Consider the following 19,538-nt stretch of genomic DNA (forward strand, 5'->3'; position numbering starts at 1 on the left):
GTCGACGAAAAAAGCGTCAAGTAAAACGCATTATTAGATATAACTCGAAAAGTAGTCGTTAGATCTCAAATAAATTTAAATGGGACCAATTGGCACACACCACCTTTCGATTAAAACAAAATTTGTCGAAATCGGTCTACCCGGTCAAAAGTTCTGATGTAACATACATAAAAAAAAAAAAAAAAAATACAGTCGAATTGAGAACCTCCTCCTTTTTTGGAAGTCGGTTAAAAAGTATTATATTAGCGACTGATTTAAAAATTCTAATTGAAAAAGACTCTTAAAAGCAAACGAAAACCGGTAAATTAGCAATTCCAAGCAAAACCACGAGCGACAATCATAAAAAAACAAAGCATGCACCGCAATACACCGAAAAATATTTTTAAAATTTCAAAAGTAACTCAATATCGTATCAATGCCAGCCCTGCAACGTTAACGAGGTGTACAGAAGCGACGTCGCCTCGACGCCTTCCGCAAACTCGAATATTCGCCACATCAAAGGAGGTTTGTTTTTTTATTTATATAACACATCACTGCACCCGATTTTAATGTTATACAATGTACGATCTGAACGGAGTCAGTCTATTGGAAATGTATGGTAAATAAGCCAGTGATATACATATCAGCGTAGGATTATGTATCCAAATTGACAATCGTTCTGGCGTAGCGGTGCGAGTAATCGCCTTAATGATGGCAGTCGTGAGCTTGATTCCCGCTTGGCAAATGTTTTTCTGGTCTTGTTATATGTCGCACTGAATCCCCCCGCCGTGTAAAAGCACGTAAAGCCGTTGGTACCAGTTGTTACCCATAGATGCCATAAAATTACGTACCTCATGTAATTTTATGGTATGGAAATATTGATTATTTTGACTAAAAATCTATTTCTCAAGTTTTTTTGCATGTAAGATATCAATTAAGTTTAGCATAATTTTGGTCAGTGGTCTCACGTCTGCATCAGGGATAATAAGATAGAATAATTAGTTCTCTTAATGTAAGCTGCAGTAGTGTAGCAAGTAAACGATCAGTAATAAAACTAAAAATCGGAATAACAAAAGCACGGGCACTATAAACCTGTGGACATAACTTTATAGATAAAAAAAAAATTATTCTTTTTTACCGTCGAATTTCAGTGTATTTATGAGATATTTCTATTCGCAAATGTGATTATAAGAGTTGTATAAATTAATTGAAGAGAAACAGGTTCTAATGAACTATTCTGTCTTCTGCTATTCAAATCTATACGAAACTTATTTGCAGGATAAACTTCGTCTACGATGAAACCAGCCCGTATATTGCTAGCCCTATTATTGGATCTATTTAAATAATTAAGAATCGAGGAAATTTATGCACACGCGTAACTGCCGACCTACTTTACCATATAAAATGTGTTGTAATTTTTTTGATGTTCGTTATTTTCAGAATAAGATTAAAAAAAGAGTTATTTACAAAAAAAATGTGTGATTAATAAGTTTGTCGGGTCAGATAAAAAATATTCTTGGTTTGATCGTAGTTTTGAAGAAGATTTTGTATACAGAATAAGCGTTTCGTAGAAAATTTTAAGCATTTGAATTAAATATTGTATATAATAACCCATAATAATTATATATTTCTACTTGGTTTCGCCCGCGGATTTGCTTGCATAAAACTAGAAGGAATAATGTACGAAAGGCTTGTGTCACTTTAAGAACATTTTCCATTGATGCTCCACGCATATTAATCGTAGCGTCTATCTATAATCAAAAACAAAATCAAAATCAAAAACAGCTTTATTCAAATAGGCTACAAGAGCAATTTCGAATCGTCATTTTACAAATTAAAATTTTAAAAATCAATTATTATATTTGTAGACGTAAAGCTACCGCCGATTCGGAATGTAGATTCTGGAGAGAAGAATCGGCAAGAAACTCCGCAGTTACTCTTTTGAAAAATAATATATAAACTATGTTTTAATAATAAAATAAAAAAATACAGCGTCACTAAGTCCAAATATATTTATCAACTATATATAATCCTGCACCGAATAATACGCTTTATCTATATTACTAATATTATGACGAAAGATACGTTTTTTTTATGTTTTTTTGAGTGTTAGTTCTTTGTATGTTCAATATCCAAACTAAAATTATTTTACCAGGAAATGCTACGGTATCAATGAGTGACAAAAACCTTTTCACACGTGAGATAAAAATGTTATAAAGCTGAAAAATTTAACATAGAACAATTTTTATTTATACAATTCTTGGATTTGAAATACGCTTTATTCGAGTAGCGGGGTACCTTTGAATTACTTTAAAAATTTGTCATGTCAGATCTGCATGGAGCACTGGCAACGTAGGTTCTACCGGGAAAGTCTGTCAGGTAACAAAGATGCTCTTTTGAAAGTTAAAATAGTGTTGTTGAATACAATTACGATCAGATTCTCTACGAGACATGCAACGTGTATCACTTCACGCTGCATTGTTTATACTAATGTTGTAAAGTTGTCCTGTTTATGTTAATGACCACCTTACAAGTTATAATAAATCACTCTTATCTTCAGTCAAGAAAATTGCCAAAGACAAAGGTTATCAATATGTTTGGGTTAAAAAATGTTGTATAATGGTTCGTCGCACGGATTCTAGCCCGGTCATTCATACAACATCATCTAATGATTTTAAAAAAATGGTTTAAGTACAACTTTTATGCTTGATGGGACCAATTACTGTATTTTTGTTGGGATTCAAAGTGTTTTGAATTTAATTTTGATTTTGATTTCAATGATCATTTCTGTTTTAGTATTGATATTAATTGTATTTGCAGTTTTAATGTTTATCTTTATTTTACTAATGGTATTGATTTTGATTTAGATATTATTATTGATTTTAATTATAATTTTTATTTTAGTTTTGAATTTAGTAATCTTAAATAATGTTTTTATGTTATATTTGTTGAATAATTTTCTATATTTAATAATTTTTCATAACTTTATTATTCATTTATTCATATATTTATCAGCTCATATATTTTTTGGAGGTGCACATTTTTGTAGTTGTGCATATCATTGTAAATATTGTTGGCTCTTGTATATTTTGGTACTCAAGGGTAAATCTAAGAGTTTATATTTAGCTATTGTCTCTGTTTTCTTTCATGAGTAATACAGTGAATATATATTATCAAAATGTACGCGGACTTAGAACCAAAACTAATACGACGTTTAGAAATTTACTGCAGCAGGATAACGATGTTGTTTGTTTGACTGAGACCTGGTTGCATGAGGGTATATTTAACACGGAAATTTTTGATTCTCGTTACACTGTTTACAGAAGTGATAGATGTTACGATTCACGGGGTGATAGCATGGGTGGGGGAGTTTTAATTGCTGTTAACTCTAATCTCACTGTCTATTCTGCCTCACCTATTCTATTAGCTGATAAAGAGGCTGAAGTTATAAAAGTGTCAATAAAGACTTCATCTGGTCCCGTTTCTAAACTTATGCATATATTCTGCTGCTATTTCCCACATTGCAGATCTCAGCACGAGGTACAATGTGAGTTATATGAAATTATTTCACAAGATTGTCTTTGTCGTGCTGACGATTCTTTTTTGTTGGTGGGTGATTTTAATATTTCCGAAGCTACATGGTCAAGTGAAAGTGGACATATGATTATTAATAATTATAGCTGTGGTAATAATTGAATTAGTTGTATGTATAATTTTCTTCAATTCAATGATTTAAAACAATATAATCCAATTTCAAATCAAAACGGTCGATTCTTAGACCTTGTTATAAGTAACAACGACTGCGCAGTAGATAGATGTAGTGTACCCATAACGAATGAAGACGCACACCATCCGGCTTTACAAATAAAGCTTAAGATTTCTTTGAATAGACGTAACAAAGCTACTTCGCGTTCGATACGTTTGTTCCATCTAGCTGATTATGAAGCCGTTAACCTTGCTTTAGAGAGTGTTGATTGGTATGATATACTAAACAACTGTGATGTATCCCAGGCGGTTGACTCTTTCTATCAAACTATAAATTCCATAATCTCTGAAATGGTTCCTATTAAGACTGTAAGATCTTTTAACAACTATCCATTTTGGTATACCCCTGCTTTGAAAAAAATTATTACAGAAAAATTAAAGTACCACAAGAAATGGAAGAATTATAACAGGATTTCTGACTATCAAACATTTCTTCTTTTGCGAGAACGACAAAAACAGTGTACAAGTGCAGTTTTATAATCATTATATTCAAAAGGCTGAAGCCAGAATACGTAAAAGCAGCAAATACTTTTGGTCTTTCGTAAAATGTAAGAGATCGTCCTCCAGTCTTCCTGACAGCTTGTTTCTATTTGATCGTACTGCTAGTGACGTGGAGGATGTATGTACACTGTTTAATGATTACTTTAAGCCAGTTTACAGCGATCGATCGGCAAACATAACATCTGAAAGACAGAATAATGGCTGCGTTGGTTTGGATATCGGCCATATAGACCTATCAGTATCTACTGTCAAAATATATTTGAAGTCTTTGGATATCAATAAAGGATATGGTCCCGATATGATACCGCCTATATTTTTAAAGAAATGCTATAATACTTTAGCCTATCCTGTTTCTCTTCTTTTTAATAAATCTTTGAGTTCTGGTTCCATGCCTACTATTTGGAAACGCTCGTTTGTGGTGCCTATATTTAAATCAGGAGATAAACATAACATTCAAAACTATAGGCCGATATCTAAATTATGTACAGTAGCTAAAATATTCGAAAAAATTATCTATGATAATATCTATCCCATCATACGGGGTATACTAATAGATGAACAACATGGTTTTATTGATAGAAGATCAGTCGAATCGAATGTGTGTGAGCTGGTCCATCGTGTACTTGAGGTTATGGATGGTGGTGGCCAGGTGGACGTCGTGTATACCGACTTTTCTAAGGCCTTTGACAAAATATCCCATAACATCCTTTTAAATAAACTAGAACAGGTTGGTATACACGGTGACCTACTTAGGTGGTTATCGTCTTATCTTCGAAACAGGAGTCAGGCAGTGACGATACGGGGTTTTTGTTCATCATTTACTCCGGTTTCATCAGGTGTACCTCAGGGCTCACACCTTGGTCCGTTGCTTTTTAATATCTTCATAAATGATATTCGTAAAATTTTTGAGCACTCCTCTATATTATTGTTTGCAGATGACGTGAAGGTTTTTAGAAGAATTTCTGAGTGGTCGGATTGTTTACTGTTACAACAAGACCTCAACAGACTATGCGAGTATTGTAGCGACAATCTGCTCCAACTTAATGTTAAAAAGTGCAGCATCATCTCATTCACACGTAAAAAAATATCTATTGAATACGATTATCAACTATATGACACAATTATTGACCGTCTTTCTGAGGTGAGAGACCTAGGTATTTACCTGGATAAGAAATTAACTTTTGGGTTTCACATAGACCGTATTTTCGCTAAGGCCTATCGAATGCTTGGCTTTATACTGAGGATTGGCAGGGAGTTTAAAAACGTTTCTACTCTTACTCTTTTATATAGTAGCCTGGTACGTTCTTTATTAGAATTTGGTTCGTCAGTCTGGAACCCCCAATATAAAATATATATCGATTCTCTCGAAAAGGTACAAAACATTTTGGAAACATTTAAAATTTAAATTTTATGACTCGTGTCAGAGCTCGCCTAGTATCTGTCCACTGGAAATTCGCCGAATGCTCAGAGATCAAATCTTTCTTTTTAAACTAATAAATAATGCTGTTGATAGCCCTTATCTATTAAGATGCTTAAAATTTAATGTCCCTACTTTTAGTAAACGCAAAAATTCTCTTTTCGATTTGCCCTGTACCAAAACTAAATATGCCCAAAACGATTTTATTCGTCGTTCCTGTAATATGCATAATGAAAAATTTAATGACGTTGATATATTTTCGTGTTCACTTTCAAATTTTAAACGTAACATTATCAATTTGTTCAATCAATGAATAGAAATTATTTAACTATAACTTTGTATTTATATAGTTAATTTTTAAGAATTTAATTGATGATTTTTATTTATATAGTTAATTTTTAAGAATTTGATCGATGATTTTTATTTATATAGTTAATTTTTAAGAATTTAATTGGTAATTTTTATTTATATAGTTAATTTTTAAGAAATTAATTGATGATTTTTATTTATATAATTGATTTTTAAGAATTTAATTGTATGAGTTTCAACTTTGTATTTGATTGTTTGAATTATTATTTGAATTTGTATCTCATTTTTTACTTTCTGCTTCTTGTTTGTATTGGTTATTGGTGGAAACTAAACTGGTCTGTGCGATATATCGTTGTTATCTTTTATTATTTGTGTTATGTTGTACTGTTTGTTTCCCAAATACAAATAAATAAAAATAAAATAAAATAAAGTTGAATACTTTGTTTGTTTAAGCGCGCTAATCTCAGGAACTACTGGTTCGATTTGAAAAAGGCCTTTTGTGTTCGATAGCCCATTTAGCGAGAAAGACTATAGACTATTTTTTTCCTGAAATTATCGCGTGTGTAGAGCGGGCCACAGCTGGTAGTAAATAAACGAATATACGAAAAGCGAATTGGAAGCTAATGTTATCAAAAGCAGGAAATACAGGAAGATATCCGTTCTTAACTAAACAAAGTCTTCAGTATAAAATTATTGTAAATATTTCTTCAAGTTCAATGACCCTACACATTAAGGGCAAGTCTCAGCGCCAGACCGGTCGTAACAGTTCTAACGTTTCTATAAATATTGTAAATAAACCTTTATACCTGTAACATCAAAAAGGCGTCTTTAGAAATAACATTTTATTTCTTTAGTAGTTGTATCGGATATATTTATTCGAATTTTGAATTTTTTTTGACGGACTTGCTTTGTACTTTAGGGGTGAGAAATAGAGGTAAAGAATTATTTCTACAATTTTTTTTTTAAATTTTATTTAATATTTATAAAAATTTGTGTAGGTATGTACTCGTATGCGTTAACACGGCGCGCGTTCCACTACTCCAGTGATCGTGTTTATTTTTTATTTTTTTTTAATTAATTTTAGGGACTTTTGTCCCTAAAAGTGATTCCAGTGATTGTTACCCTAACATATTCTTTCAAAAATGTAGATACTAAACAAATGACTACCTAAATGACCTATGAACAAAAAAAGTAGTTTGATTGCGAAATAAAAAAATATATCAGTAGCTATTATCTGTCGGAGACTGTTATATGCCAAATAACTATCTGAAAGTATGAACTTTTAATTTTATCAGCAACAAGTGTAATTGATCCATTATTGTTTTAAAAATGTAATTGGTTATTTTAATAAAATTAACGAAAACCGACAACAATTTGTCGTCAACAGTTATGTAACTACATTAACTTATAATAATATATAATTATCTCTTTATAACAAAAAATAGCTTATATTTCTAATCACTATCTACGAATATTATTTGCTGATTCATTAAATTACAATAATCATACACTTTTTAAAAGCGGTTTCAATTTATTTCTTTATTAATATACATAATTGTGTTTGCTCGCAAACGAAAAAAAAAACCGACTTCAATTACATCGACAAGTAATACAACGTAGATCGACGAAAAAATAGTCAAGCAACAACAACATTATCAAAACACGCAACAACAACACGTTATCAAACAACGCATTATCAAAGATTACTCAAAAAGTAGTAATCAGATTGCGATGAAATTTAAATGTGACCACATGATAAACTTCGGCTTTCGATTAAATTAAAAATCATTAAAATCGGTAAACCTAATAAAAAGTTATTGCGGATTTTCAAGAAGTTCCCTCGATTTCTCCGGGATCCCATCATCAGATCCTGGTTTCCTAATCATGATACTAAACTTGGGATATCTCCTTTCCAACAAAAAAAGAATTATCAAAATCCGTACATCCAGTAGAAAGTTATGCGGTATAATACAACGTAGGTCGACGAAAAAAGCGTCAAGTAAAAACGCATTATTAGATATAGCTCGAAAAGTAGTTGTTAGATCTCAAATAAATTTAAATGGGACCAATTGGCACACACCACCTTTCGATTAAAAGAAAATTTGTCGAAATCGCTCCACCGAGTCAAAAGTTCTGATGTAACATACATAAAAAAAAAAAAAAAAAAAAAAAAAATACAGTCGAATTGAGAACCTCCTCCTTTTTTGGAAGTCGGTTAATAAAAGAAAAGAAAAATGTTTATAATAATAGGCTCGGTCCTATACTTTGAAGTATTAAATAAAGTAAATAAATAAATGGCTGTCCTTGACAACCAGTACCTACGACTGTCTGTATTAAAACAAATTTTTAATTTAACAAAGGCATAACAAAAAAAAAAAAAAACAACAGAGTTATAAATCTCTTTTGAAGTCGCTGTATAAAAAATTAATACAATCATTTGAGACTTTTTCTAAAAGCTAATACAATTAAATTAACATTTTTATCAATTTTTTTTTCTAAGTTCATATGTGTGTCACAATTCTAGTTGAAAAACTGTCACAATTTCAAAACACGCTCGCCCGCAGCTAATCCAGACACAGTGGAAACAAAACGTTTGTTCTCTTTGGGATGGTCGGATAAAACAAAATCTTTTGCTCGGAAAATAAATGTGAAGATATATATATTTTATACTAATAAGATTTTTTTCACACAGTACCCGGAGAATGATTTAGTTACTATGCAAGCCACGCGGTTTTATTTGTTTTATTGCTTGCGTGAAATATTGTTCAATGACTCACAGTCTACTATATTTGTCAATAAACAAGCTCTCATACTTAAACACTTATTTTTTTCTAACAGCTACCTCTTGTATCTAAAATTAGCACCTGTTTTATACAACTTTATTTAATTGATGATTGTATAAAATTTTCCTGTTTGTTTTTGTTTGTCTAATTTGTTTATTTTAGTGTTGCTTGAATTATTTATATTTATATTTCTGTGTGTGATTTATCGATTATTCCTTGTTAATGTGTTCTTTTTGCTCATTTATGAATTATTTACTGTTGGAATCTTTGTTGGTTTGTGTATTGGCTGTATGAATTTATTAGTATACTGTATTATTGTACTGTTTGTTTCATAAATAAAATAAAATAAAAAATAAAAACTTCGCCAAACAAGAGTACGGCTCACCTGATGGTAAGCGTGTACCATAGTTTATAGACCTGCCTGCAATACCACAAGCATCGCAAGCGCGTTGCCGACGCACGAACACAACACTGCTTGAAAGCAGTATTATTTAGCTGTGATCTTCTGTAAAGTGGAGGTACTACCACAGTCAGGCTGCTCAATATTTTAAGCAGGATATATCCTGAACTACCTCAGTTTCAAACAAATGTTAGATCAGGAGATATTATATTTCATGTATGCATAAAACCAAATAAAGCAACTGCTACGTGTAAATATTTTAAATAAAAATATTTTCAAAATTTAAAAGAAGATATATTTTACGTAGTTAAAAACGACATGTTTTTTACTAATTAAATTCAAATTGTAAGCATTAATAACACGTGTTACTCGCACGAAGACCGCTACGCTACTGTCACACAAATCAAAGTCACATATTATCAAACTCACGCACACACGGACGCGTTATTAGTCGAACAATCAACGCACAACGTAACGACAATTCAATGTTATAAATTGTTATAAATTAATGAGCCACCGATCATTATGTGTGTAATTACAATTGATCACATCTGACATCGGCTTAATTAATTTGATACTAAACTGAATATATCGGTTAGAGTGATTGAAATTGACCCATTGTCAATTACGTTTGTCAGGAGGAATGGTTATGAATTTCGTAGGCGCTGTCACTAGTTCATGAATAATGCCGTCTCGTTCTCTATTTCCTATTTCTATTTATGTAGGTACTCTTCAGGCTTTTGAAGTGAAACTTTGGGCGCATAAGGGTAAAATTTTTACGGATGAAGCGCCAACGTTTTTATAAAACGGCAACGTTTTTGTCGATGGCACTGGAACGCAAATCTTAAGCTTTAGATTTGTATAAATATAAACGAGACTTAAAATTAGTTTGCCAAAGAAGTTTCACTTCTGACGTGTGTACTTTGTACGCACGCACTTTTTTATATCACTAAGTAGACATACGGTTCAGCCTGTAATATCCCACCACTGGGCATAGGCCTCTTTCCCCGTGTGTAACGATTGCTATCAGGTGTACATGATAACAACCGGAACCGACGGCATAACGTGCTCTCCGCACGGTGGGGAGACCCACAAGGACTGCACAAACACCCAGACCACGGCAAACACCTGTATGGCCAATACAAATGTTTGTCATATGCGGGGATCGAACCCGCTACCGCCAGCGCAACAGGTACAATTCATGGCTGTGACCGTTGCGCCAACGCAGCGTCTAAGTAGACATTGCTATGGTGTATTAATTCGTGCACTTAGTGGGCGCTCACACATCGGCGTTTTCTGATTTGATTCCCGCATATGCAATGGATATATCATCGTATTTGTATGAATGTTTCTTTCTGATTTGGTTGTCTGTCTTTGTGGGTCTCCCCACTGTGCCTTGGAGATTAAGCTCCAACCGTTCTCCTTCATGGAGAAAGAGGCCTATGCCCGGCAATAGCAGATATTATTACAGGGTGAATCATGATCATTATCGAATGTAGCCAACAAGCGTACAACCCTCCCAACGGCGAACGGTTACCGTAGCTTCCAGATACCCGCAACGCCCGACCCTCCCCAAGAACTCTGGCTACCTCACCCACCACAGGAACATAACACTATTTTGAGAGCACTATTTTTGGCTGTGATCTAATGTGTGGTTGAAGTACTCACAAGATTTTGAAAAGGATATATCATGATGTAGATACCTCCATAATAATATGTATTTGCCCAGTAGGGCTACTCCAAATTTTAAGTAAGATCTTATGTACTGTGTCCTTAATAAATAAATAATTTGGGCTATATTACACAGAATATCCGGCATTGATATACCGTCATCTAAACGAATTTTCTTTAGGTGTCAATATAACGTACAACAATAAAGTTTCTTGCCTCATTTTAAGTCATACTTTGTTTTAATATACGACCAAATACGTTGAACACGGGGCATGTTATGTACGTATGATGAATGAATATAATTAACAGTATTTGCTAAATAATTTTATTTAATAACGATAGTTGTGTTTGCTGGAACACGAAAAAAAAAACGACTTCAATTACATCGACAAGTAAAACAACGTAAGTAGTCGAAAAAAATTAACAAACGCACTAGTTACCACTACGATTTTTGCGGGTTCCCTCGATTTCTCTATGATGCCATCATTCGATCCTGGTTTCCCTATGATGGTAACATCCTTGGGATATCTCCTTTACAACAAAAAAAGAATCATCAAAATCGGTTCATAAACGACGAGGTTTTATCCGCGAACACATTCCTCCTTCTTTTTGAGGTCGGTTAAAAATAATTTTATATCGGACACACAAAAACACACATACAAAATTTTAGACACACTTATTTGACGTTTGTTAGTTCGTAGAGCGCATAACCGAAATAGTAATTAAAATGAAAAGTATGAAAAGGCAAATATTTGAAATTAACATACCTCAATATATATTTTTCCAAATACCACACTATGATTTAGCAATAGAGCAGTAAACGAAAATATTAACCAAACGATGGAATCCGACAGCTGTAACCACGAATAACGTCTGTTATAAATGATAAGAAAAATTAAGATGGAACTCGTTCACGAATGAAATATGTATCCTATTCTATCGCTACATAAATTATTATATGGCGCAGATATTGGCCATACATATCCGATAAGTGTGATCGAACTAACGCACCTATGTAATGGGAACTAGTTTGTGATAAATTGTTAGTTTTATTCTTTTTCTGATTTGTTATAAAAGATATCAAATCGAAATAAGATTTAAAAATTAATTATTCAAGCAGGCTTTAAAGACAGTTTTTGATATTTGGCATTTTGAGAATTAAAATACCGTATTCAATTACATCGACAAGTAATATAACGTAGGTAGATAAAAAATAGTCAAGTAAATACGCGTTATCAAATATTACTCAAAAAGAAGTCATCGTATCTCAATCAAATTTAAATGGGAACCCAAACAAGCATCAGCTTTCAAATAAAATAACAATCATCAAAGTCAGTACACTCAGTAAAAAGTTATGCGGTATAAAACAACATAGTTCGACGAAAAAATAGTCAAGTAAATACGCATTAGTAGATAAAACTCAAAAATTACTTGTAAAATCTCGATTATATTTAAATGGGACTACATAACGAGTATATATAACAAGTAAATAGCGTCATTTGAACAATAAAATATATTTCCTACGTCCAGCAGTGGACTGCAATAGGCTGAACTGACTGACTGACTGACTGACTGACTGACTAACTGACTGACTGACTGACTGACATAACAAGTATCATATTTTGATCAAAAAATGAATCATCGATATCGGTCTATGTAGTAAAAAGCTCTGAGTCTAGCTCTACATAAAACAGTCGAATTAAAAACCTCCTACCTTTTTAGAAGTCACTTAAAAAGTACACATTTTTTTAATAATTAGTAATTAATGCGAAATAACAAACATTTTGGAATTTAGATTCTGCAGTAACGCATCGGTATAAAAGTACCCAGTTACTTAAAAAAAAAACTTTCAACATTATGAATTAAGTTATATTTTTTCATTAATATTATTAACTATTTTATAGTTTGAAAATAATTTGATAGTTTGTTTTTGTCTCTAAAAGAAGATATATAAGTACATGGAGTCAAATCCTTTTAGTTTATTATCACGGCTATGACTTCAAACGGCAAAATATATATCTTTTGAAATTAGTGACGAAAATGTATACTTCAGTTTTTTCAGCCTTCTCTGCAACTATTAAGGGGCTAAAGTAAAATAAAAATGAGTAAGTGAATCACACTCAATGATGCCCAGTGGGACGAAATTACCAGTGGTCTTGAAACAAACATTGACACTGACGTCCACACACATATATATGGTGTACAGTACAGACAAATATTTTGTCTTCCATACGAACATTTAGAACGGGCGAACTTAGAAGCGAGCATTGAACCTTTTAATCTGGCTAGGTTTTGTATTCTAAAAGTAAATTGAAATTGGAAATTGAACAACACAATACTCAAAAATTGATCTTTGCCCCATTGGAACCAAATGAGATCTAGATGTATGCACTGGGCGATCCCGCAGTAATTTCTAGTCCGGTCATTAAACCCACTAGTACCCACTCTTAGTAAATATGTTTTATATATTTAAATAATGCTTGCTAACAGAGCATACCATAAAAATTATCCGATAACATACATACATTTATTTTATGAGTAATTGCTGGTCTAATTATAAGCACTACATTCGTAGATACAACGATATTAAACGATAATAATGATATATTCTTTTCTCGTCTGTGATAGCACAAGTATTCGTTAAACGTTAGTTCGGCAAAGGCACAGAAAGAGAGTCAGCGGGATCGCGGAAGACTAAGCGTCCCCGTGGTCCCGCCCCAGGCGAGAGGAGAAACACCCCAGGGGTTTTAGTCCGTGCGAATTGGATATAACCCGCGGCTCCCCCTGGCCGTAGGTATCCGTTAGGGATTTGCCCTGGGTAAAAAAAAAGTGACATTTGAAACAACGGACGTTGATTTTAAAATAAACATCTCTGGACTATCTATACTAACTACTAAAAAGCTGAAGAATTTGTTTCGTTGAACTCGCTAATCTCAGGAAAAAATTTGTCAAATTGAAATATTTTTTTTAGGGTTCGATGAACCTTTGGGGGTGTGAGAAACATGGTGTTGAGTTCCTCGTCCGCCATCGCAAAGGGAGGATCCTCTGACCAGACAGTTGTGTCTGGCGGGCTAACGCCCCCAACGGTTGTTGTCGGGATCTTGTATATATACTTAATCACTTTGAAAACTCTGATAGCGCGATGTAGCATACGTCAATTTTTTCTCTAATTACGTAGTTTGTAGTCGTTCGTATTTCGCGCGATAGATGTCGCCACAAACCTTTGACTATGTAATATAACGCTATAACTAATAATAATAAATTTAATTTAATAACTGAAATGCTAACAAATTCTTTTTAATTATCTTTCGCATAAATAAAAATAAACCGCGTAAATGGATATGGATGTAGTTGTACTCTTTTTTGGGTACGTTATTATTGTTGGGACAAATTTTGTCTTAATTTTTTTTAAGATTCATATAGTCTCGAAAAAAAAAACGAATGTGCTTTAGACAAGACGACTGAAGTAAACCATACGAAACGTAACTTTCTCTCTTTCTAACTTCACTAACTTATATCCCCTCTCAAGTTCCATTCACCTCGCCCGTTTACACTTTTCGTAACGCTCCCGTCATGCATTCACCAGCTCACTCCCCAAGTCGTTTGTAAAGAAGTTTGAATTCAAAAAATATACCTCGGTACGAAGTTCGCTAGGCCAGCTAGTTCAAAATATTTTACAAAGCTAATTGTGTAACAAAGTATAGAGTACAGTACTACAATATAGTCAGTGGATAAGTTGTAATGTGATTCCAGCTGATAGGGATTACTGTGACCAGTCGCGTTTTTAAAGGATAAGCTGGTCAATGTCTGTATGTGCTGCTTCTTGTGTCGTCACTGTGTTAATAAATAAATTATAGTTTTAAATGCGATACAACAGTTCTACATAAATCGATCTCATCGTTCTTCTTGATACAGTTTAAGCATCGTTCTTCCTGATACAGTTTTAAGCATCGTGGATCAGTTTTTCATACTTGTAAGCTTGATATGGTATATATCCATACATTTACTTAAGCAGGCTTACAATAATGAAGACTGATGGCGTGATGAGCAATGTTCTAAGCTAACGGAAAAATTAGTGCTAAAGCTTTTAATAATTTGATATACATTATTTATTAATTAATACAAATTTCAATAATAATAAAAAATTATAAATAAAATATAATAAATATTAATAAATATTTTTTTTTTACAAATATAATAATTTATTTTTAAAGTTTTAATTTGTAAAATGACGATTCGAAAGTGCTCTTGGAGCCTATTTGAATAAAGCTGTATTTGATTTTGATTTTGAATATTTTTGGTATTAAAGGCACTTGTAAAGTATATAAAAAAATACATTTTACACCTACAATCGTGGCAAGAATCAAACCGAAATCCTAAGACAAAAAGCAAGAAGCCTATTCACCAAGAGGAATACAGCCTATTACGCCAAGAGCCTAGTCGAATATAAAGATAGAATAGAGTTTGTGAATAAAACTACCGCTAGTATATCAATTCTCCGAAATTGACATCTTAACCAAATCGGTAGATATCACATTCAGAGTGATACATTTCACATATCCAATTGAAGTGGAGATGATACCCGTCTACTGGGATAAAGAACTGTCAGTGCGTCTGTGCGTTGTCACTCAAGTTCGTTTGGATTTAGGACGATAATTAATACTGCGTTTGTCGCTTAGAAATAGGAATTTTGCGTTTAGAAATAGGAATATGCGATTTTGTCAGATTATCGAGAGCAACATATTGTTGGTAAAAAAATTGTTAATTATTTATGGTTGATGTAAAGCTATCAGAATAAGAACTCTGTGAGGTAGAGAAACAAAACTACAGACGTCTAGAACTAGACCATGATAAAATATGTGTGACCGCTGCAAATATTTATCACTAGCAGCCAACTCCAGCTTTGCGCGAGTATAAGGAAAAAATTCATAGTTAATAATTTATAATACACACGTGAACCCTTCTCCATTCGCATCAGGTTACTAAAAAAAAAAAATAATAAACGACCCGTTATGGTCGAGTTTTAGCCACTATTAAGTCGTTACAAACATAGTTGCTTATAACCTACTTCCAAAACAGGAATTTGAAAAAAAGAATTCTGATTTCAATTGTGTTTCTTTTTTGTTTTTTCGTTTGCGAGAAAACACAATTATTATTAATAGTCTATGTTAAAAACAATAGGTAAAGCACGATTTCCGGTTCAACTTTGTTTAAATACACTATCTTCGCATTTTACATAACAAAGTAGATAGTCTAGTGTTATTGGAGAGCTTAAATATTCTAGTTTCTCCCCGTATTCCCCAAAATAATTTCGGAATTGTCGCACCGCGGCGTCGTCCGCGCTTACTGCACAAGCCCCCTACTCGCACGCGGTACGCGGCACACGCCCCAACAATACGCGCACTATATTTGATCAGCGATTTGCTCACTCAATGTGAGGACATAGACTTATTTGCCGATAAGATCTCTGTTTTCTGTAAAAATAGCTATAAATATCTTTGTACGTTATAAATTTATTTTCTTGTATAATTTAATCCTGACATTAGTAATATTTTTTTTTAATTTTGACCTTTTTTTATCGTTTTGACATCTAATATACTGACACGAATGTATTTTTATAAACAGAATTCTGAATTTTGACTAGATATTTTATTTTGACATTGATATTGTAATTTCTACATATGAATTTCTTAACAAAATTATTGATATTTAGTTATTTTAATATTATCAACTAAGTAGGTATATTTTTATTGAAATTGTAAATTTTAATTATTGTATTTTGATAAGATTGTATATTTTTAATTCTACATTTATCATTATTTTCTTTATTTGTCATACCTGTGTTTTTGGTTTTTTTTTTAATTTTGATTGACTTAGTTGTGTCTGGAGCAAAGCTCTGTAAACTTATATGTATGAAATAAATAAATAAATAAATAAATAAATGACTGTCATGCAAGGTGTGACATGAATTTGTAATAATTTATAATTTTTTTAAAGAGTAACTGCAGAGTTTCTTAATTCTTCTGTACCAAATCTACATTTTTCATAGCTTCACATTAGCAATAATTCATTTATCAACGACCAATTTACTTACAATTTGTAAAATGACCATTCAAAATTCCTCTAATTAAAAAAAGAAATTTTGTTTTTGATGGGCTTCGTTGGAGCTAAAAAGTCCACCGAACCGTGAATGACCTAGGATGTTCAAATAAATGGCGAGTTTCGATTAAATCCATCGCGGTTTACTGGTTACGCGTGGTCGGACGGACAGATAAATATTGTTATCATAAATTATGGTTTTGATCTATTGATTGCGCTACAATTTGGTTGACACAGTTTTATTATATTCGATTAATACTGGCGAATACTCTTAAACATGTTGTTACCATATTACATCAGATAGCGATCGTTACTTATATTAGGGAATAACAGATAACCCGCAGTGGAGAAGTGTGGTGGATTAAGCTCGACCCTTCACCTACACGTAGAAAGAGTCCTTTTTCATTTTTTTTTATGTCACTAGGTCGGCAAACAAGCGTACGGCTCACCTGATGGTAAGCGATTACCGTAGCTTATAGACGCCCGCAACACCAGAAGCATCGCAAGCGCGTTGCCGACCCAATCCCCAATCCCCCCAGGAGCTCTGGTCACCTTACTCACCAACAGGAACACAATACTGCTTGAAAATAGTATTATTTTGCTGTGATCTTCTGTAAGGTCGAGGTAACTACCCCAGTCGGGCTGCTCCATATTTTGAGCAGGAAATTCCTGCTGTGCCCTACCTCATTTTTCATGTAACTAGGTCAGCAAACAAACGTCACCAAGCTCACCTGATGGTAAGCGATTACCGTAGCTTATAGCCGTCTGAAACACCTATCCCCAATTCCCCCAGGAGTTCTCGTATATGAGCTTAATCTTGACAAAAATAAACACACAAAAAAGTATTATCTAAGTCATCCCAGTTATAGAGTTACACACATACATACGTTTCGGCGATTTATTTTATATATAGATAGAATAGATAGAATGGATTTCAATAATCTTACATGCTCTTTCTGGCTATGGCTTACCTGTAAAGCGGCTTTCCGCCAGCATGTCTGAACCACAGCACCATGTAGACCCTGTCCTCGTGGGAGTCAGGTTCGATGTCGCACGGCAGGGTAGCAGTCCTGCCGACCACCGCCTCTACGTCCATCGTCGATACTGGAACAAAGTCCACTAAATTTTAATTGATTTGAGCGCTTTATAACGCATTACTTAACATTTAAAATAACATCTATATATTAATACCCAAAGCGAAAACTTTGTCCCCGTTTTTACGAAAATTATGCGGACGGAGGTTGTGTGTAATGTTTTTTATTGATGTAATGTACTTTAAATGCATTATTTTAAGAAAAATATGAGCATTCATTCATTCAGCAGAATGCTCATATTTTTCTTAAAATAATGCATTTAAAGTACATTACATCAATAAAAAACATTACACACACTACCATGTATTTGACACACACATGCTTATTATACTTTTTTGTTGACTGTCAAAGTCTGTGTAGTCTAATTGAAAAATTAACAAAAAAAGGTTCTTTATTGTCATTATTTTTTGGTTTCATTTAATTTAAAATTTTAATTATGGTCGAAATTCGACGTCTGGGTGACCACTAGTATTTTCAAAAGAGTAACTGTGTAGTTTCTCGCCGATTCTTCTCTACAGAATCGACAGTCCGAGATGGTGTTTGCTTAATTTTAGGTATAATAATTAATTAATTAATAAGTGATTAAATTCTAACTTGCTAAAGCCTTTTTTGATAAAGTGATTTTTTATTTTGATTTTGTAAATTTTACTGTAAATTGTGGTATATACAGCGGTTGAGTAATTGGTGGTATAGGGATACAGATATCTTAATGTTTATACCTGCAACTCTGCGTTTTCCTGAAGAGTGTCCTAAGCGACACAGTGTCTGTCTGACACTGTCTAAATCGTCTGCAATAGACGGACTAAGGCCAATGATGAATGATGATACCCGCATATGTCAATGATGAAGCGAATGCATAATTATTTGTATAATTCTGTAGAATGCAAAATTATTTGTAAAATTCTGGGCATTTATGAAAAATAAACTTGTGGCGATATCTATCGCGCGAAATACGAACGACTACAAACTAAGTAATTAGAGAAAAACTGACGTATGCTACATCGCGCTATCAGAGTTTTCAAAGTGATTAAGTATATATACAAGATCCCGACAACAACCGTCGGGGCGTTAGCCCGCCAGACACAACACCCGTCTGGTGGAGGATCCTCCCTTTTCGATGCCCGACGTGATTCTTCACACATTCCTAAACTATATATAAAAACTTTTAAATTACATTCATGCGATGCCAAGGAAATTTTACGGCAATTAAAAATATACAATTACTAGCTGTGCCCTGCTGTTTTACATGCGTGAATTTGAGAAACAGGAGGCGTTCCTTGGTAAATAAACTACTTAACACAAAAATATTTTTTTCAATTCAGACCAGTAGATCCTGAGATTAGTTAAAACAAACAAATAAAATTTCCAGCATTATAGTATTAGTATAGATATTTCATTATGTATAGAATACTCTGATCTAGACTATCAGTGATATCATCATTGCGAATTAAGCTCCGATTAATTTTCATTTATAACGCCAATACTAAACTATGGGGCATTTTCGGGCACTTACAGTAAAG

The 19,538-nt window shown here is 33.1% G+C and overlaps 1 protein-coding gene across 1 annotated transcript in view; it reads right to left on the reverse strand.

Annotated features, from left to right (window-relative positions):
- Positions 1–18,047, reverse strand: part of LOC123664191 (neural cell adhesion molecule 1-like) — a gene marked incomplete at its 5' end in the record, with an annotated part of 130,733 nt that extends 112,686 nt beyond the window's left edge. The window contains one exon of the mRNA XM_045598787.1: positions 17,896–18,047. Coding sequence (XP_045454743.1) covers positions 17,896–18,047 — 152 coding nt within the window. The remainder of the gene's footprint in view (positions 1–17,895) is intronic.
- Between the last annotated feature and the right edge of the window lie 1,491 nt (positions 18,048–19,538).

Source organism: Melitaea cinxia, chromosome 21, assembly GCF_905220565.1.
Source record: "Melitaea cinxia chromosome 21, ilMelCinx1.1, whole genome shotgun sequence".
NCBI classification, from domain to species: Eukaryota; Metazoa; Arthropoda; class Insecta; order Lepidoptera; family Nymphalidae; genus Melitaea; species Melitaea cinxia.